This window comes from Podarcis filfolensis (assembly GCF_964270895.1).
Source record: "Podarcis filfolensis genome assembly, chromosome: 11".
Classification (NCBI taxonomy): Eukaryota; Metazoa; Chordata; class Lepidosauria; order Squamata; family Lacertidae; genus Podarcis; species Podarcis filfolensis.
The window spans coordinates 15297597-15318326 of record NC_139613.1 but is presented as its reverse complement, the minus strand read 5'-3'; the positions used below and the strand labels follow the sequence as shown (position 1 = coordinate 15318326).

The 20730-nt window shown below is 44.2% G+C and overlaps 1 protein-coding gene and 1 long non-coding RNA gene across 4 annotated transcripts in view; one reads left to right on the top strand and one right to left on the bottom strand.

The window, feature by feature from the left end:
- Positions 1 to 10807, top strand: part of CCBE1 (collagen and calcium binding EGF domains 1) — a 150212-nt gene extending 139405 nt beyond the window's left edge. For both annotated transcript variants that reach the window (XM_083575796.1, XM_083575797.1), the window contains 5 exons: positions 3168 to 3288; positions 4249 to 4388; positions 4477 to 4512; positions 6284 to 6319; positions 7403 to 10807. In XM_083575796.1, the coding sequence (XP_083431922.1) occupies positions 3168 to 3288; positions 4249 to 4388; positions 4477 to 4512; positions 6284 to 6319; positions 7403 to 7636 (567 nt within the window). In that variant the 3' untranslated portion in view covers positions 7637 to 10807. The remainder of the gene's footprint in view (positions 1 to 3167; positions 3289 to 4248; positions 4389 to 4476; positions 4513 to 6283; positions 6320 to 7402) is intronic.
- Positions 538 to 20495, bottom strand: LOC310744518. 2 transcript variants are annotated; one of them, XR_014539595.1, is made up of 3 exons: positions 20317 to 20495; positions 14698 to 15380; positions 13290 to 13410 (listed from the first exon to the last, which is right to left on the bottom strand). It is a non-coding gene; the product is annotated as an uncharacterized lncRNA (long non-coding RNA). The 2 variants fall into 2 exon arrangements; XR_014539594.1 differs by lacking the exons at positions 13290 to 13410; positions 14698 to 15380 and adding an exon at positions 538 to 957.
- Positions 20496 to 20730: the final 235 nt, after the last annotated feature.

Sequence of the window (20730 nt, the reverse complement as noted above, 5' to 3'; positions counted from 1 at the left end):
TGAGCTCAGCTGCTGCCTGATGGACATGATGGTCCTGGAGTTCTCAGAAGCTTACTGTATATGTATGCATTTATTTGCTAAATTTATATCCCACCTTTCCTCCCAAAGGAGCCCAGAATAGTTCCTTTTTAGCAGTTCGTTGGATAGAATATCAGCAGTGGTAAGCAAATTTCCCTGGAACAGAGCTTGCTTATAATCACCGATCTCTCCCTTCAGTGTGGAGTGCTTGGTCCTGTTCTCAGCTCACATTATATCGGAAGAAATTCCGAAACACCTGGAGAATAGCCACTGTGAAGCAAGCCCTAAATCAGGCATAGGCAAACTCAGCCCTCCAGATGTTCTGGGACTACAACTTCCATCATCCCTAGCTAACAGGACCAGTGGTCAGGGATGATGAGAATTGTAGTCCCAAAACATCTGGAGGGCCGAGTTTGCCTATTCTTGCCCTAAATGGTGCCCCAGGATTCTCTGCAGCACTCAGGGATTCTATGCAGATATAATGGAAATAATTCCTCAGAGATACATTTAAAAACAAAAAAAAAACCTTCTTCCCCATCATCCCCCTCGACAGAGTTGCAAAACTAGTCGGAGAGAGGGAGAGCCCTTTGCCAAAAGAAATAAATAGCAGGCAATCCAGGCATGCAAGCATTCCCATGTGTGGAATAGCTCTCATTGCACATGTTGCTTGCGCAGATACATGTAAGTATGCATTTAATTAGAAATAAGTGTTAGCCTGGACCCAGGCGATCCATCGCCAAGCCAACTGAGCAACGGTTTCCGCACGGAACTTCTTCAAAAGTACATGTAATGCAGGCCATGGTGGGGGTTAGATCTCATTTCCGTGACTATTGTCCCTTTTGAAAATATTGTAGGGAGGTATTCTGTTTCCTTGTGAAGAAAGATTCATGCATGAAGAGAGACTTGGGAGTGAGATCATTTTCAAGAGCGATTCCAAGCCTGAATCAAGAAAGTGGAATGGGATAGAAATTAGATCAGTGCATGCTCGTGTCTGGCTATGATAATAATATTCATCATCAAAGCACAGGGCAGATGCTTCTAACCCTGATATAGTGAAGAGAGAGTAGACAGGAGTGACTGGTTTAGCATACATTGCATGAGCTTCAGGGCCAGGTTGAATTTGCAGGTTGGCATCTGTTGCCCCTACGTGTCCTTTATGAAAGTTCCTGTCTTATCTGTTCGAGATAAATAAACAAGTTGACAATAAAACTAAAATTGCATATGTGTACACTCAGCAGGGGAAGAAAATGTTCTCATCCTGTAAGTATTCTGAGCCCTTGGAAGGGAAAACACCATAGCTCAGTGCTTTGAATGCGGAAGATTCCAGGTTCAGTCTCTGGCACCTCTGTTTGGTCTAATCCAAAAGATTGTTCGTTATTCCCATCGTCCTTGATCATTAGCCACAGGGGCTGCATTGGCTGAGGATAATGGGTAAACGGACCCCTGACCACTAGGTCCAATCGTGACCAACTCTGGGGTTGCGGCGCTCATCTCACTTTATTGGCCGAGGGAGCCGGTGTACAGCTTCCGGGTCATGTGGCCAGCATGACTAAGCCGCTTCTAGCGAACCAGAGCAGCACACGGAAATGCCGTTTACCTTCCCGCCAGAGCGTTACCTATTTATCTACTTGCACTTTGACGTGCTTTTGAACTGCTAGGTTGGCAGGAGCAGGGACCGAGCAAAGGGAGCTCACCTCATCGCGGGGATTCAAACCGCCGACCTTCTGATCGGCAAGTCCTAGGCTCTGTGGTTTAACCCACAGCGCCACCTGCGTCCCTTGAGGATAATGGAGGCTGGAATAAAAAGGATTCTGGGTGGCTGCAGGTTTCAGGCCCCTGATTTAAGCAATCTGCTGTAACAAGGTTGAATAAGAGCTCTGCTGAAGACTTTGGGGATGGGGGTTACAAGTCAGAGCAGACATTAATTACTACTACTACTACTACTACTATTACTACTCAGCCGGAATTTGAATCCAGGAATAAGTCTAGAATCTGTCCCTGTGAAAAGCTAAGGGGTGAATTTTCACTTTAGTTTTTATGCTTGCCTATGTTTAATCAAAATACATTCTCTCTTTATCCAGAGTGCTCATATGTAGGATAACATGCGTCTCTTTAAGAACTCTGAAGCGGCAGCCAGAGATTAAATTTTTAAAAAATAAACTTACATGTACTGTACACACACCATACACCATTCATATTTGGTGAGAAAGGTGTGTGTGTGTGTGTATAGTGTTGCAGCGTATGTACCCAAGTACAAAAGGTAAAGCTATTAATTCCAGACTATTGTCTAAACAAAATAAAAAAAATCCTTCCAGTAGCACCTTAGAGACCAACTAAGTTTGTTATTGGTATGAGCTTTCGTGTGCATGCACACTTCTTCAGATACACGCATGAAGTATTTGTTTAGACTACGGCAGACCAACCTGTAACTAGACTATTGTCTCCTTCTTCATATTTTTTGCTTCCTTGAAGCTGCCCATTCACAATAACTCTGAGAGGTAGATAAGGTGGTGGAGAGATAATAGGGGACAGTGCAAATTAAGCCCCTGATCCGCCATGTCCAGAGCTCTGCTGGGCTCCACTGACCTCTGCCATGAAGGAAGCTCAACCACCAACAGAGAAGCTCTGTCAGAGAGAGGTGCCCCAGTACATCTTCCCAAGTGGCAGGAAGGAGCTGACACCAGTATCTGCCCACAGAAAGTTCTTAAGAAGAATGGTTTGGGGCAGAGAGGCTCCTGTGCCTACCATGCTGCTATCACATGATGCCAGTGGACCTGATCTGCGCCTCTTTTCTGTTCCAGCCTAGGAACTGTCTCAGAAAAGGGGCATTTTTCCTGACCCCGACCTTCCTCTCCAACAGGTCAAGTTCCAAGTCTGTGGGTGCAGTGCCAGCAACACCACTTCATCCAACCCCTGATGGCCAGGGGTTAGGATTGTGCCTTGAGTTATCCATCAAATAGCAGTGGGCTTCCCAGTCCAAGTGTAGCACCATGGCTCTTTCAGAGGATAGACTGGTGGAATTAGTAACTGGGTCATGAACTGAGGATTTCATTTTGTGCTGTCTTCCAAGTCATATGCAACGAGAACTCAACTAGGTGTCACTGAATATGCTGCGTAGCTAATGGTTTATGGTGCTTTCTTTCTTGCAGGTTGCTTTGTTGCCAAATAATGCTGCTGACCTTAGCAAACCAATCACAGGAGAAAAAGTACTTGCATCCAATACATTAATACCAGGTCCTCCTGGACAGCCAGGTGATCAGGGTCCTCCAGGTAAAGCAATAAAGTAGTTAAACTAATTTTTATGTTTATCATACAAGGAGCTTAGAGTAAGAACAACCATGTATCAACACACACACACACATATATGGTATATACATATATACACACACACAAACACACACAGTGTTAGAGCCTCAAAGCAGGCCTTGTTCCATCTGGTTTATCCCATCCCAGGAGCTGTCCAAGGTGCTGCAAGCTTGATTCTTCCACACCTCCTCTCCTAACTGAAAATATTTCATTCCCAAGCTATATATTTGTTTAGTGATTACTGAATCTCTGGCCTGGGAATTGAGAAAGGTTTCTCAACTTTCCTTGCCAAGCTCAACCTGTCAGATCTCACTCTTTGTGCTCTTTATATGCAGGAGACATAGAGAGCTACAGTATTTATTCCATTTATTGCATTTCTATCCCACCTTCCTTGCAAGCTGGGAATCAAGGCAGCTTGCGACATTTTAAAAACATCATTGTGAAATACAAAGTAATAAAAACACATTAAAGTAATGCTGTGCAATAAAGCGCAATATCATTAGAGTCAGCATGGTAGAGTGGTTAGAGTGTCGGACTGGGACCTGGGACCTTGGGCCAGTCACTCTCTCCCAGCCTAGCCTACCTCACAGGCTTGTTGTGGGGATTAAATGGGGGAGCAGGGAGAAACATATAAGCCTCCTTGAACTCCTTGGAGAAAGTGCAATCAATCAATGAATCAATCAATAATGTGGTTGTTTTGTTTGTTTATGTAATTGCATCATAATCTTTGATCTGAATTGATCTTTGGCCAAGATACAAGGCAGGTGGTGCAAACCTCTGGGCTCCTGGTTAGTCTCCCAGCAATTGAGATACAAGCTAAAGCAGGGGTGCTGCTTCTCCCCATTGTTGTCCTAAGTCAGCCACCATTCACCAGCCACATATATGAACCCACTGACAGCCTTAACCATCTCCCTTTTATTGCAGGTGCCACAGGTCCTCAAGGGAGCCCTGGATTTCCTGGATCTCCTGGCCCTCCAGGTCTGCCCGGCCCTAGAGGAGCAATGGGGCCTATGGGACCCTCTCCAGACCTGTCCCATATTAAACAGGGCAGAAGGGGCCCCGTGGTCAGTATTGCACCTCCGTTCCATAAATGCACGCAGAGTATTGATTGTGTTATTGCATGTTCATAAGGACTGTGGTTTTGTTTCTCAGGGTCCTCCGGGAGCACCAGGAAGAGATGGAGCAAAGGTGAGCAAGCCATTCTTTCCCCTCTAGCACGTGTCTTATGAAATGTTGCTCCCAGTTCCCAACTAACTGGAAGGCAGCAGTAAAGCTGGCCTATCCCAAGAAACAACAAGCAGAGCCCCCTTGTGGCTGAGTAGTGTGAGAATGCCTTGCAAGGGAGCTTCTGTATGAATTGGGCATACAACATGGCCTGCCTGCTAATATAGATTGTTTTCCTGTTGTTCCTTCCTAACCAGTTTGATGGTCATGTACGGGCTGAATCTCCACCTGATATCCCTGATATCTCCCAAGCTCAGGACAGCTGCAGACCCAAATCCTGATACAGTAATGGAGCCACAAATCCATCCTATTAAGGATTGCAGTTTATCTTTTATCACAAATCAGGGCCGTATCTCCTTAGATATGTCTTGAAATTGAAGGTTCTATGCTGTCATAATATTGTTCATCTGTTATATTAATTGGAAACATTTTTAGCCTACATCTAGGGTGTAAATGAATCTATTGTTCATTTACTTTATAGTAAATTTGGTTACTGGCTTTTGCCGCAATAAAACTTGACTGACTGACTATAGTAAATTTGATTGGAACTATTCCCAATACAGATGGATTTGGCATTTGGGGAGAAGTTGTTTCAGAGTTTTTCCCTGCTCTGGAATAATCATCAAAGCTTGGTTCAATTTGCTGATTTGAATACTTACAACAGATTAAAAAATTGTGATTGGAAATATGATACTTAACTTGTATGTAACAAATGGTAAATGAAATCAAGGCTTCACACTTAGTAGTGTGAGAGCCCTGCTGAACTCAGTCAGAAATACACCTAGTGAAAGTCCCATTGAACTCAGTAGGATGTTCAAATGCTTAACCTTTGCTTCAGGTGTAACTTTTCAGATCACTTAATGTGTGGTTTGAACGATTATTTAGACATTTGTTTATTGAATTTGTTTTCTGGCCTTCAACTCAAAGGTTTCCAGGTTGTTAGATAGCAATACAGTATATTAAAAATATACAAATCCAGAGTAGAGGTGGTTGGGGGGGGAAACCAATTTAAAATAAGTATCATAAATGAAATATCAAATATGAAAGAAACTACATTACAATCAGGGACGCGGGTGGTGCTGTGGGTTAAACCACAGAGCCTAGGACTTGCCGATCAGAAGGTCGGCGGTTCAAATCCCCACGATGGGGTGAGCTCCCGTTGCTCGGTCCCTGCTCCTCCCAACCTAGCAGTTCGAAAGCATGTCAAAGACCAAGTAGATAAATAGGTACCGCTTCGGCGGGAAGGTAAACGGCGTTTCCGTGTGCTGCTCTGGTTCGCCAGAAGCGGCTTAGTCATGCTGGCCACATGACCCGGAAGCTGTACGCCGGCTCCCTCGGCCAATAAAGCGAGATGAGCGCCGCAACCCCAGAGTCGGCCACGAATGGACCTAATGGTCAGGGGTCCCTTTACCTTTACATTACAATCAAGCAGCAACCCACTTCTCAACCAGTTTCATATGCTTGAGAAAACAAATGCATCTTGATTGACACCTAAATCAATCTGTTCTTATGCTACCATCCTTTATAGACTAGCCTATATACACACTGAATTCAATGAGACCAGCTTTTGAGTAGACGTGCACAGGATAACACAATAAGTGATTTTGCATGGTGAAAGTGAGATGAGGTCTCTACAGAGTCGAAGGGACATTTTGATGCAGGTTGCTTTCAAAGGATGGAGTAGGTCACCAAGTTATGGTTCCATTTTAATCAATGAAAATGATGTTTGTTACAGGGTGACAGAGGGGCACCAGGAGAAAAAGGAGCACCGGTAAGTATCCTATCCAATTGCAATGCAATGTTATTTATTTATCCAATTCCAAATGTTTATTTACATACTACCGGTTGGACTAAACGACCCTCTAACTCTACAGTTCTATGCTACAACATAAAGAGGGGGTATCCAACTAAACAGTTGCACTAGCATAAACCCGTTGAGCTACACAACGTAACTTCCCCCCCCCGTCTCCTCGCTCTGTGTTGCCCCCCATGTGCTTCTAAATCTGTTGCAGGATTGCTCCCAACCCCCCTTCCCCCAGATCAAATTTAGGAGGTGCACGGGGAGAGGAAAGGCAAAGTTCCATTGCACAGCCCAAAGTGCTTGTGCTGACATAACTGTTTAGCTGGATACCACCCATAACAGCATGAAACGAAGGGCTGCTTCATATATTTCTTTTTCCTATAACACTGTTAAATATACTAATATTAACAGCTACAGTGACCAAAATCTGCACCTCAAGATTGCCCCATCCAGACAAATGCACTGGGCATGGGAACGCTGAAAAACTGACCCCTGCCTTCCAGGGCTGCTGATAATTGTATGGGTGGAATAGTCTCTCCCATACCTGTATCCCTTTGTCCCTCCAACTGCAATCAGTTGGAACAGTCTTCATTTATGTTTTGGAACTGCTCTGAAGCACACATGGGGCTCCAGACTGAAGACATTGTTTAATGGTTAGCAGTATGAAGGTGTGAGCATCTGTCTGTTTTTCAGTCCCAATAAGTGCCTTCTGTGCTCTTCCCTTTAAGCAATTGTTGACGTTTCTTTTAATGAAATAAGTGGTGAAGACATGAACGTCTCGTATCAGACACTTTCAGTTCCTATACAAAGCCAACTCTGTGCCCACAATAGTGAGGGTAACAGAATCTTACACACTGAAGCATTTCTCATTTCTTATTTGAAATTTGCATTCAGAAAAGATTCAAGTACAGATTGTTTTTCCAGACTTCAATTTTCATTAGTTTCCTTGCCTCTGTTTTGATAATCTGTCCAAAACTGGTGCTGTGATGTACTGTAAGTCATTAGGAACCTGAGGGACTAGTAACTTTATTGTCACCCCTGTAATATTTCCAGGGGCCACCGGGTTCTTTTGACTTCCTGTTGCTAATGATGGCCGACATCAGAAATGACATCGCTGAGCTGCAAGAGCGGGTGTTTGGCCACAGGACTCATTCATCGACTGAAGAGTTTCCATTACCTCAGGAATTTACAAACTATCAGGACATAGTGGATCTGGGATCCGGAGAAGATTACAAACAAAGGACTGCGTCAAAAGACTCCCGAACGTATAGAGAAGGCAATCATTAAAACGAGCTTGTGACCTGGAAAGAGTAAAACTTTGCAGGGCAGTGGTCCACAAGTCATTTAAGCCAGCATACTTGCACATATTCCAGTTTAGCCCCATGGAAATGGGCCCATGTACACGATTCACTGAAGTTACCGTCTTCCCTTACTATAATAGCACTGCAGGCAGGACCAAATTAAGAGCCAGCTAGGTGATCAGCACCCAGTGAGAATTATCCACTGTTGGAATGTGCAGGTGGAGAACTGCATACGAAAAACCAAGACCTGATTGTAAGTAGAAGACATATGTGTTAGAAAGGAACAATCCTTTCTACACTTTTCCTTGACATGCTGTCTTTTGTCTGCATGGAGTTGTTTGTTTCTAAGATAAGGAGCGTTCAAATGTTTGAACTTCTGGTTTCTGCCTGAAGTGCTACAGCTCAGCGGTTTATGATGGCTATATATTACCTTCCATATCAGAGGAAGTGTGCTTCAGAATAGCTATTGGTGCAGGACACAAGTGGAACAGTGCCATAACATTCATGCCCTGCTTGTGGGCATCCCAGACGCATCTGGTCAGCCACTATTGGGAATGGAATGCTGTCCTAAATAGACCTTTGCTCTGATCCAGCTGCTCTCTTAGCTTGTTAACAACAGTTGCATCCCATGAGTCTGCTTATAGTGTAACTCGACTCTCAAAAGCAAGGGGCATCAGGAATTTGGCTGTCACCCGGGATTCCCATATCATACTCTGCTCACATCTAGAAGAAGGATTGTGCAAATATAGCTATGAACATCCACCTGCACTGCCTTCCTCCTGTTCCTTTTTTCTTTTAGCAGGCTGAACAGGATACTGGTTGACCATGATTATATGCATATATCTTCAATTTTTCTGCATCTCAGAACACATTTCATTCTCCTTTGTCTTCCAGTAGGGGAGCAGCTGCTGTATCTGTGACTTTAAAGTGTAGACAGTTTTAAAGGAGCTCAGTTGAAGGAGCAAGTTGGATGTACTCCACCTGTTGAGACACTCCCAAATAATTATGCCGTGCTGCTGGCCTCCATTTCCTTGCCACCCAACTCCCTGATGCTGCATAAGGATGCTGGTGGGAGTTGAAGGTGAGGACATGTACAATGTGGAGTTGTAAATAATTGTTTGCCTTCTCATCTTCACCATGGCACTCCCTTCCTCTCGTTGCACCAAGGATACAGCGTGTGCAAGGCAAGGAATGGGACTTTCTGCATTCACGCAATGGCCTAACATTAGCATAAAGGAGGAAATTTTACATCTGCAATGAGTGCTCAAAAGTAGCCAAGGGTCTTCAAGTGCACCAGGGTAATTTTCTACAGCCGAGTGACCTGCAAGCTACCTTAGGTACTAGTTCTGTGGCTTAAATGATTTGTGGACTGCACTGTTAAAAAGAGTTGTACAATATTTTAAAAATGCACTGATAATGTATAAAGTTTTATATGTTTTATTGTCCAAAGTTTCTCAGTTCCCTTTTTTACAGAGATGTTTACTGGTAGTAACACAATCCAGCTGTATTATTTGTTAGCCCAAGAACTAGCCCCAAACTGTCTAAACATGGACTCGATAATAGATTCTGCTTTGGAGCAAAAAGAAAAAAATAAAAATCCTAACGCATTGGTAATTCCAAGTGCAGTGGCATAATTTGCAGTCAGAGGTAGCTACAAATGCGTGACGTTTCCTTTTTCTTAGCAAAACAGTGAAGTTTGGGAAAGTGGCCAAGTGTCAATGTTATTAGCCAGTTCATAAATTGTACTTTCCAGCCACAAGGCAGTGACCTTGAATGATCCCCATTTTAGGTGCAATATAAAATTGCCTGTAATCAGACTTCTAATCCATGTATCTTTGGTAAAATACAGTCATGTAGTCAGTTCTCGTTCCATATTCCCCTGGCTGCAACTTGTACGCAATGCCAGTTTAGTGCTGACGGGGGAAGAGATTATGGCTGGTCCATGGTCGAAAAAGAATATACTGAATATATCCCCTACTTAAATCTAAGTCCTGATTTGAGGGCTGCAATGCTCAAGGGCTTTCACATCAGTAGTGGTACTTCAGAAAATCTCATGAGTCTAGTTCAGTTCGCTTGATGGCTTTTTTTCTTAAAAGCCTGTGCAATGGGCCAATTGTATTGGCTCCTTGGGTTTTTAGTAAGGGGTAGTGGAGAATTAAGGCATGAAAGTAGAATAGCAAGAAGAGGCAGTGTGGGCATGATCCAGCAGACCTTAAGTCCCGTTGCTTTCAGAGGGAGTGAGCCAAGTACAGGCTTTGACTGACTCACGCCCACTCTTATTTTACGAAAAGAAAAGTATAATCAAACCATTCACAACGCTTAGTGTAATGAGAATATTCTGTGTTGTCAAAAGATGGTTAAGTTTTGCTTTTTGCTTTTTAAAGGCTTAATGTGTCTACAGAAAAAAAATACCAGTTCCCTAGAACGTGTTTTTAAATGGCCACAATTCCAAAGATTCTATGTATTGCTGATTAAGCATCATTATTAAAAGTAGGTCCATTGATTTCAGTAGAAAGGCGGCTTGATCCTGTGCATGTTTACATAGCAGCAAGAGCCACTGAGTTCAAGGGGACTTGCTCTTAGCTAAAAGTGCATAGGATTTGCACATATGCCAGCTTAGACCCTTGGTGTGTATGCTTCTGCAGTAGTTAGCAGTAACCAAAAATTAGCTGAGATGCAGGCATTGAAAAGTTTTTGCTAAAGATTTCCCAACTGGCATGAAGAAATACGCAGAAGAAAGGAAGAAATAATATTCTATAACCTTTGAGTAATCCCTCGAGATCTCAACGCAATCCCTGTCCGAGACTGTCTGTAACTGTGCAGACAGTTCACTAGGAATTTTCCCCATGCATGCCTCACAGTAATGAGTGGATCTGGGGCAAACTCATTCTCAGTAGATTTGTGGCCAATCTCTCTTTGAGATCATATTTCACAGTAAACGAGCGGAAGCAACTGGAGGTTAACAACGTGACCCATAATTTTATTACTTTCCTCCCTTTTTTTGTAATAATAAAAGACACAGAGCTTTGTCCCTTTGTACACATTTAGAAAGCTATGCAACACACAATTATTTATGATGATTATATGAAGTACAAGAGAGTATAAAAAGTGACTGTGATTATGCAATGTATTTGCAATTAAAGAAGGATATTTTTTCGTATTTCGGTATTGACTCCCTTGTATCTTTTCCAACTTCTTTTTGAAATGGTGTCTATGAAGAGAGGCCAGCAGAGACAAACACTGCACATTGCTGGAGGGCAGTGAGTGTGACAGGCTGACATATATAAGCTATTTTTCTCAAGCAGGTGCTACAGCTTTTACTGGCTGACTATACAAATTGGAGAGGGGGGATATCCTTCAACTGTGTGAACGAAATCCTCAGGCCATAATTATGTTAGGTGTAGTTTGGCTGTAAAGCAAATACAAAAGTATGTCGTTTTTGTGGATGTGGCCAGTGACAAACCACAGTTGATGGGCACCTCATACCATCTCTCCCCAAGTCGGTGCCCTTCTAGACCACAGCACCCAGCATCCCTCATGCTGGAATCCAACAACATCTGGAGAACAGCTGCTTAGGAAAGGCTGCTTCAGAAAGCCAGCACCCAGGCTCCCTCGATCAAGGTGGGGCTCTATAGTTTAAGGTTGCCAGACGTCCCCTGTTCCCGGGGACAGTCCCCAGATTTGCAAATCTGTCCCCGGACAAATTCAGTCCCTGGAATGTCCCCAGATTTGTAAATCTGTCCCTGGGAAACATGGCAGCAGCAGCCTCAGCAGCCCAGAGCCAGCCTGTTGGCTCTGGCTGGCTTCAGGAGCTGCTCACTGCTTGCTGCTGTGGTGCAGGAAAAATGGCAGGTGCCACGGCAGCCAGAGCCAACTGCACCACCAGACTGGCCCCTCCTGGGCAACGGCCACCCGCCTGTGACTCCCGAGCCTCCCCTGATCTATCAAAACAAAGGGGGAAGGAGATTGGGGAAGGCTTGGGAGTCATGGGCAGGCAGCGGGCTCTTGCCCAGATTTTTTAAAAAACTGCACATTTATGTTTCACAGGGTGCGAAAGAAGGGCTTTGCACCTTTATACAATATGCATGTGTGCTTGGGCCCAGGGGCTTTTGCCTCACCATCCCCACTACTGACACCCTGTTGCTTCTCAGCTTATAATAATAATAATAATAAAGTGTCCCCAGATTCATTGAAAAAAATCTGGTAACCATACTATAGATGAAATGCCATAATCTTGGTTCTTGGAGATAACTGGTTGGTTCTGTGGGGAAATTCAAAGTTCACACCAGTGCCCCACAGCAAACTGGGTGGACCGGCCCGCAAGTTTCAGGCTCCATCAGGGGAGAATACAATGTGTTACGGCTTGCAGAGCTCAGGGAGGTGCACCTCCATCAAAAGTCCCTGGAAAAACAGAGGCTCTCTCTCCACTCGCGCCTGTCTTCCATAATGCTGAATGATGCATTAGCTCTATAATAGCAATCTCAATGGCTTGCACCTATCTGCACTCAATTGCATGATCATTCACCAGTTTGGCTTGGGATGAGTAGAACTGGGCTCAGGGTGGGTTGATCTAAACCAAAAATGAAAATTTGCAAGGGGAGGAGCATTGGTTTGAATGAGCGGGGGGGGGGGTGTCTCCAGCCTAATTAGTCCAGGCACAGCTCCCAATTTGGCCCATGAGGCTGTTCCCTTCCCTGCTCCACACCAGATGTTTGTGTGCATTTATTTATTATTACATTTATATCCCATTTTATCCTCATGCTCACAATGACCCTGAGAGGCAGTGACTGGCCCGAGGTCACCCTATGAGCATCATGGCTGAGCGGGGATTTGAAGCATGGTATCCCAGATCCTAGGCCAACACTTAAACCACTACATTGCATGGGCACTTATACATGTAGGGCAGAAGCAGACATGGCCACATAAAAACCACCCCCATTGTTCTGCCCGGACACTGAGATCCAGCGCCAAGGGCCTTCTGGCAGTTCCCTCATTGCGAGAAGTGAGGTTACAGGGAACCAGGCAGAGGGCCTTCTCAGTAGTGGCGCCCGCCCTGTGGAATGCCCTCCCATCAGATGTCAAGGAAATAAGCAGCTATCTTATTTTTAAAAGACATCTGAAGGCAGCCCTGTTTAGGGAAGTTTTTAATATTTAATGCTGTATTGTTTTTAACACTCGATTGGGAGCCGCCCAGAGTGGCTGGGGAAACTCACCCAGATGGGCAGGGTATAAATAAATTATTATTATTATTATTATTATTATTATTATTATTATTAGCTTAAAAGTGAACTCCCAATTATTATTTTGCAAGTGGGGCAAAAGTTAACCCTACTGGCATCAACTGCACATGGGAGTTCCCCAATGGCAAGACCTAAGTGAAGCCAAAGCGGGGGGGGGGGGGGGTTTGATCCATTTTGAAACCAAACTGATTTTCCTCTCTGGAAGAAAGTTCTGCTTCAGGAGCAAGCCAGTTGACTCCGGGAGCTCTCCTTCAAAGGAGCTTGCTCTGTGTGTGTGGAGCTTAAAATGGAGCTTCCCCCTCCCCCGCCGTTGAGGGAACCTAATGTAATGCGTTTAGCAGTTGGCCAGAGTGACCTCCTCACATTAGAAGTGCTACATTAAAGGATAGTAGTCAAATCTGATTCTTACCATATTTAATTCTTCCAGAAAGAAAGGCAGGATAAAAAATATTTTAAAGCAAATCAATCCAATATGGAGCATTTCTCTCCTCTTCCCCCTCTCCACTTCTGGGAACCACAGCTATAAGGAAAGATTTATGGGAGAGCAACAATGTTAACAAAGGGAAGTGGGTCTGTAAGCCTAGAGGAAAAAATAAGGACAGGCATGTTGCAATTATGTAATACAATGGTACCTCGGTTTTCGAACGTCTCCGTTGACAAACGTTTCGGTTTTCGAATGCCATAAACTCAGAAGAAGAAGAAGAAGAAGAAGAAGAAGAAGAAGAAGAAGAAGAAGAGTAGTAGTAGTAGTAGTAGTTTAGATTTGATACCCCGCTTTATCACTACCCTAAGGAGTCTCAAAGCAGCTAACATTCCCCTTTCCCTTCCTCCCCCACAACAAACACTCTGTGAGGTGAGTGGGGCTGAGAGACTTCAGAGAAGTGTGACTGGCCCAAGGTCACCCAGCAGCTGCATGTGGAGGAGCGGAGACGTGAACTCGGTTCACCAGATTACAAGTCTACCACTCTTAACCACTACACCACACTGGCTTCCATTTTCGAATACGCCTCAGAAGTCGAACGGCTTCTGCTGAGTGTATATGCTATTTTTCCCAATTTTCTCTATGAAATTTGCAGGCCGCCCTCTGCACCTCGGTTTTCAAACATTTTGGAACTCGAACAGTCTTCCGAAATGGATTACTTTCAAAAACCGAGCTACCACTGCATTTGAAAGGATGCCATAAGAGGGACAGGAAGTGTTCACTTTGGCCATAAAGGTTAGGACATAGATAGTGGTAACATCACAAGGATTTCTGCTTGCACAATGTAACTTTCCTCCCCGCACATGTGCCCCATGACATCCCCAAATCTGCTTCAGAGATTTGGGGATCCTTTACAATGGCTTAAGCGGAAGCTTCGAGGAAGGAGAGGGGGAAATGTTCCACTACACATGCAGAAATCCTTGGGCCAGTGAAGCAAGTCACTTGGTGCTACTTTGAAATACAACCCAGAGTTGAATTCCTTCCATTGACAAGTCACAGGCATGGAGATGGAGGGAGACTATGCCTTTACTTAAACAAAGCTAGGTAAAGGAAACTAATCAAATAGGACCAGGCCTATAACGGGGTGGGCATGTTACAAGTTTTAAGCTGAACTGTAAAGAAAAGCATTGCCCCAGAAAGTCATGGGATTCCTTTCAAGAAAAGCATAGGACATGCTTCTGACCCAGAAAGCTGAATGTGCCATAAGCCTTCCTATAACCATTGCTGCTTATATAGTCCCATAAAGCAAAACGTGTATACTGGTGGCCTGCCACTGGACAGCTATCGGAATGTATTTAGCTTAGCAGCTCCACAGGCACGATTTACCTTAAAGTAGATTGCAGCCTCTCGGGGGGGGGGGGCACAATGTCTTACCTGGATCTTTATCTGGCTATCTTGTATCCTGGACTGTAGGATCTCTTGGATGACTTCCTACAGCATGGTTCTAATGAAGACATTATTTTAAAAAAACATTGTCTAATGGAGACCAGGAGAGTTCCCAGTGAGGAAGATGGACCACATGACTCCTTAAACATTTTGGTTAGTGATATCCAAAGAGAAGCAGCCAGTGCTTAGAAATGTTGTGACTGCAGGACTGAGAATGTTTGACTTGTCCCTGTGCCCACCACCCAGGCACAGTTTTTGTCCTCCTTCAGTAATTGCTTTTGATAAGAAGAGTCTATCGGCGTAGCTGGTTTCTGTCCACCAGCTCTATACGTTGAGAGCCTTTTGTTCTGAGTGGACCATTCTGCTACTAGACCTCTTCCATCAAATCCAATGACTCCTCATTTTGGAAAGCCCAGAGCATGAGCATTGCGAACAACAATCCCAGGAGACGCAGTATTTCACTTTAGTGCATGGTGGTCGATGAGATAGAGGATTGCATTGCTCATTGTGGTAAGTCAAAGGCCTGTAGAGCAGATGTTCTGGGATACTCCGAGAATTCCTTTTGTTGTTATGAGTTGTATATTTGGTTAACTGGACCTGCCTCGTGTCATTCTCCCCCACAACTGAAAATAACAATGTTTTTACTTAGTAACAATACACAGGACTGAGCCAATTTCTTTTTGTTTTGTGAACCTTGACGGGGAAATGAGTTTGTCCTGTTCAGAGAGATATTTAGTAGCAATATTCTAGACAACATAGTCAAACTACAGTGGTACCTCGGGTTACATACGCTTCAGGTTACATATGCTTCAGGTTACAGACTCCGCTAACCCAGAGATAGTACCTCAGGTTAAGAACTTTGCTTCAGGATGAGAACAGAAATCGTGCTCTGGCGGCACAGTGGCAGCGGGAGGCCCCATTAGCTAAAGTGGTGCTTCAGGTTAAGAACAGTTTCAGGTTAAGAATGGACCTCCGGAACGAATTAAGTTCTTAACCCGAGGTACCACTGTATTGGTAAGTTGGTTATAACGTTCCACCAAGTGGTGCAGGGAATATTTACTACTTTCTTGCTTCCTCAAGGGTTTGTTTGTTTGTTTGTTTGTTTGTTTGTTTGTTTGTTTGTTTGTTTGTTTGTTTGAATCAAATATAATTGTTTCACCAAGAAGTTCCATCCTTACCGTGATGAGGGACGATTTGGCAAATGGTCATGTGCTGTCACCTTACATTGCCCTCTGATGAAAACAGGTTCCACCTTTTCCCAAGCACTGAAACTGTCATGTGCCGCATGACACGACCCATATGCGTTCCAAGTTGTGATGGAGAGAAGCATGTGTTGGTGATTTGCCTTTTGAAAGCAGTGCTGATGTTGCACACAGCGAATTAGATCTAGGTTATTTAAAAAGCAAACAACAGATGGAAAGCATTTCACAAAGAAAATGGCTTCTTCTCCTTTGCTTTCCAAGCCATGTGAAAACTCTTTGCAGATTTCTGCCGCAACTGATTAGCTTTTAGGCTGTCAGAGACTTTTTTGTCCCAAGGTTACTGCCAAATATTTGGCTCCCAAAAATCCTGGAGGCATCCTTTAGTTCAGCTCTTGCCTTTGGCTCCAGACTTCCACTACCTGACGCCCTCCAAAGGTTTCACTCATTCATAAGGTTTCTTGCCTACCCTTCACAGTCCCATCCCAGGACAGGTTACAACCATATAGTAGAAAATTATAAAAACAGATAAAACCATTGGAATTCTAAAACGAGTAAAACCATTCCAAGTGCAACAGAGCAGTAAAGGCAAAGGGACCCCTGACCATTAGGTCCAGTCGTGACTGACTCTGGGGTCATCTCGCTTTATTGGCCTATGGAGCCGGCGTACAGCTTCCGGGTCATGTGACCAGCATGACTAAGCCGCTTCTGGCGAACCAGAGCAGCGCACGGAAACGCCGTTTACCTTCCCGCCAGAGCGGTACCTATTTATCTACTTGCACTTTGACGTGCTAAGACGGTGCTCTGCAACAAAATCCTTCCCCAGTGTCAGGCTTCAGGGACCCAGCTTTCTCCCCACCCCACTCCACCCCCTTGGCAGTAGATACGCAGAACAAAGAGAAAGGAGTCTCTTACCAGTTAGAGATTTTGATGATCACAGCGAGAGAACAAATAATCCATTCCTCAGAATGAAGGGGCTCCCAATTAAGGGTTCCACCCACTTCTTCCCTAGTCCCCCCTCGTCACTTCCGCATCTTGCAACCTGATCTCTCAACCACTATGCTTTCTGTGCTGCCACCTTATCTGCTCTCCTTGACCTTGGGCTCAGCAGATGGATACTTTCCAGCAACACTGAGTCTGTTCACTCTCTCTCCCAGTTCTTCTCCTAGCTGTTCAACACCCAGTTCTTCCCAACTTCTGTCTATGTCCCTCTGCGAACCGCTGTTCCAAATCTATACCGTCCCACTGCTCCTGGAAAGATCCAGGATCCTGGTCAGGATCGGGGGGGGGAAGGCTCCCACCATTCCTCCTCAGTGTCGCCCTTCTCCGCACGGACCCTGACACCCAGGCTGTTACTTATAAAAAAGTTATGTCCATGACACTGGGAAGTCCCTCAGAGGTATTGACAGAAATATATAAGAAACATCTCACAACAAAAGGAAATCTTTAGGCTTGTGACGTCCACAAAAATGTTTGTTCACAAGGAACCCCACCTCCCTGTTGGGATTCGCAGGATACTGAGTAAGTCTGCAGGCTTCAACAGGCTGATGCAATACTCTGTGAAGTGCTGGGTCAGAGTGACTCAGCAGGAGTGTGATTAATGTGATTGGCTATCACCTGTTTTAAAAAGGAAAGCCTGTTCAACAGTAACTGTGGTGGTTGTGCTGTGGTGTGGTGATGCTGTGGTGGAGAGTATTCGTTTGCCTTAAGGAGCAGGTACTCTGTATGGACTGTTGTTGTAAATACCTGTATATAGCTCACATTAAAAAGACTGCACTGGGAAAAACCTGGGACTCTGAGCGTTTCTACTGAAAGCGCCGCGAGGAATTCGCGACACTCCCACCCCGTCCCAGTTAGGATGCCAAGACATAGGAGGACTAACAAGCAAGCAATTTTCAGTGGTGGAGAGGAAGGGCAGGTCCAGCGGGGTCTGGTCACTGATGCCACTCCTGGAAGGAAGACTCCCAGGCAGAAGGTTATTCTTAAAATCCAGATTAAAAAAGAAAAAGCAGCCCAAGATGCCAGGAATGCATTTGTATATCAGAACCAGATAAACAGCATGAAAGATGGACGAGCTGAGCTACCTAAGCCTTTTTTCACACATATACTGATAGCCTGACTTCTGCGTCTCGACAGTAAAAATTGTACCAACCCATCACACACGTACACCCAGTATTAAGAGATTATTTGCAATTAAATTTATTTCCAGCAAATTACGGCACTGAATGTGTAACGCATTATCGACTTCAGCCTTTGCTCAGCCTTTGGCGCACAAAGCAAGCAGCTTGACTGATGCACTGTGTTTGGGCAGCATCCAGCCATTGTTAAGTCCCATTGATTGCTTTGGATGAATTAATGGGGTTTTAAAAGTGCTTAAAGTTGGCTAGATTGGTATCCTATATTTGAATCATTAGACTTTATAGATAGTGCGTTAGTTAACTATGTCATCTGATTGTTCATTTGGACTGGATTTCCAGACTTTTGCTGGGGTTCAGAGGGTTGTAGCATTTTAAGAAAACCAAAACATTGCAGTAATTTTGAAATATAGCATCAGGGGAAGGAACATACACGAAGCATAGGCTATGAGTACTGGATCAGAACTTTGAATCATGGTATCATCAAATCATAGAATTGTAGTGTTAGAATGGACTTCAAGAGTCATCTCGTCCAACCTTCTCTGATGCAGGAATCTCAACTAAAACATTCTTGACGCACGGCTATCCAACCTCTGCTTAAAACCCCAATGCACCAACTTCTGAAGGAGTTGTTCCACTGCTGAACAGCTCACACTGTCGGAAAGTTCTTCCTGATGTTTAGTCGGAATCTCCTTTCTTGTAACTTGAATCTGTTGGTCCTGGTCCTACCATCTGGAGCAGGAGAAAACAAGCTTGCCCCATCTTCTATGTGGCAGCCCTTTAGATATTTGAAGATGGCTATCATATCTCCTCTCAGTCTCCTCTTTCCCAGGCTAAATGTACCCAACTCCCTCAACCAGGTCAGGTTCTCATAAGATTTAAAGAACAGGGAGTACCAATGGGAAATAGGGAAGGGGGAGACACTGAGTAACTGTATGTATATAATGTTTTCAGGAACAATGGGAGTGTCTCCCCCTTCCCTATTTCCCATTGGTACTCCCTGTTCTTTAAATCTTATGAGAATGCAGGAATGTTTTTGCCCAACGTGGGGCTCAAACACAAAACCCTGATATTTGTAATTATAAGCCGTCTCAAACATTTTTCATGAAAAAGGCAGACTAGAAATATTAGAAATAAATATTTTGGGCAGTGCTCCAGAAAGTTTTACTCAGAGTAGACCTGCTGAAATTAATGGACCTAACTTTATCCTGTTCATTAACTTCGTAAACTCAAGGCAAAATTATTTACACCTGTGGCTCTCCAATGATGAACTCAAGAGTCGATTGCAAGAGAAAATTCCCCCTTGAAAAGTCCTGTGGTCAGCCAACATTGACACCTCCACGTGTCACAGAAAACCTTCAAAAAGAATCTCAGGAGTGCCACGGTTACGTCACACACAGCAGTCCTTAACAGCGGGTGAAGGTGGAAACACTGCATTTCTGATTCTAACCCAAATCACATGGCGCATTTGTCAGCAATGGAATGTGACCCTGGGAAGGAATGCAAAGCAGACATGGAAAGACCTGTGAGAAAATAGGTGAGGAATATCTAAGATGATTCGTTGCTCTCCTGCTGCTGGCCAATATATATCAAAAGGAAAAGAAACAGCCTTCTAGAGGATATGAAAAAGTCTGGCGTTTCCCATCCATTAGTTTGCAAGTAAAACGACCTTGGGGAGCACGTAGGTAGAAGCCCAGATAGCATAAGAGCTGATCAAAATGTGGAGGAAATTAAAGACATGTGTAGCAAATGAAGTGCGAGGCTTATCTACAAGGAAATGCAATATCTATCTGAAGCGTGGAGAACCTTTGACCCTCCAGATGTTGCTCCCACCATCCCTACCCATGGGCTATGCTTGCTGGGGCTGATGGGATTTGAAGTTCAGCAACATCTGGAGGGCCAAAAGCTCCCCACACCCACCTTAGACTTTAACATGGCATAAGGGATGTTACCAAAAGCTACTGAAACCTCATGTATGAAAATGCCCCAAACTAGTAGTATTTTGTAGCCAAATTCTGCCAGGAAGCATTGTGCCAAAACAGCAGCTCAGAATACTACTACTACTACTACTACTATTACTACTACTACTAATAATAATAATGGCAGCCACACTCCCTAAGGCACTGGTCTTCAACTAGTAAGGCAGAACACATAACTAGGTCATGACCCCATCTAAGGTGGGATACAATAGCAGCACTAGACATGATTAAAACAGGTTTACTCACATGAAAAGACTTGCCAGGATTCAACAGTTACAGTGATGAAAATCAGGCAGGCAAGAATCCTTAAAAGTCACAGAAATCCATTTTCCAGCTCATATGGTATACACTCCCTTGAGAAGAACTCACTGACAACCTATACCATTGTAGGAAAGAAAAAGAGCATGTACAGTGACAGAAAGAAGAAAATTAACTTTTCTATTGTTCCCCTTCCTGCCACAAAAGTTTACAGGATATGACATCATACATCCCCTGCTTGTGACTCTCTAGCAATCATTCTTGTGATTTTGGCTGCAGATTATCCCACACTGGAAGCACAGGCATTTTCTGGGCCAAGGTGTCTCTCCCCACAAGAAAAATAACACAATGGTTGTATACTGTACAGCAAGCCAGGCATATGTAACCTAGGCCGTTTTGCAT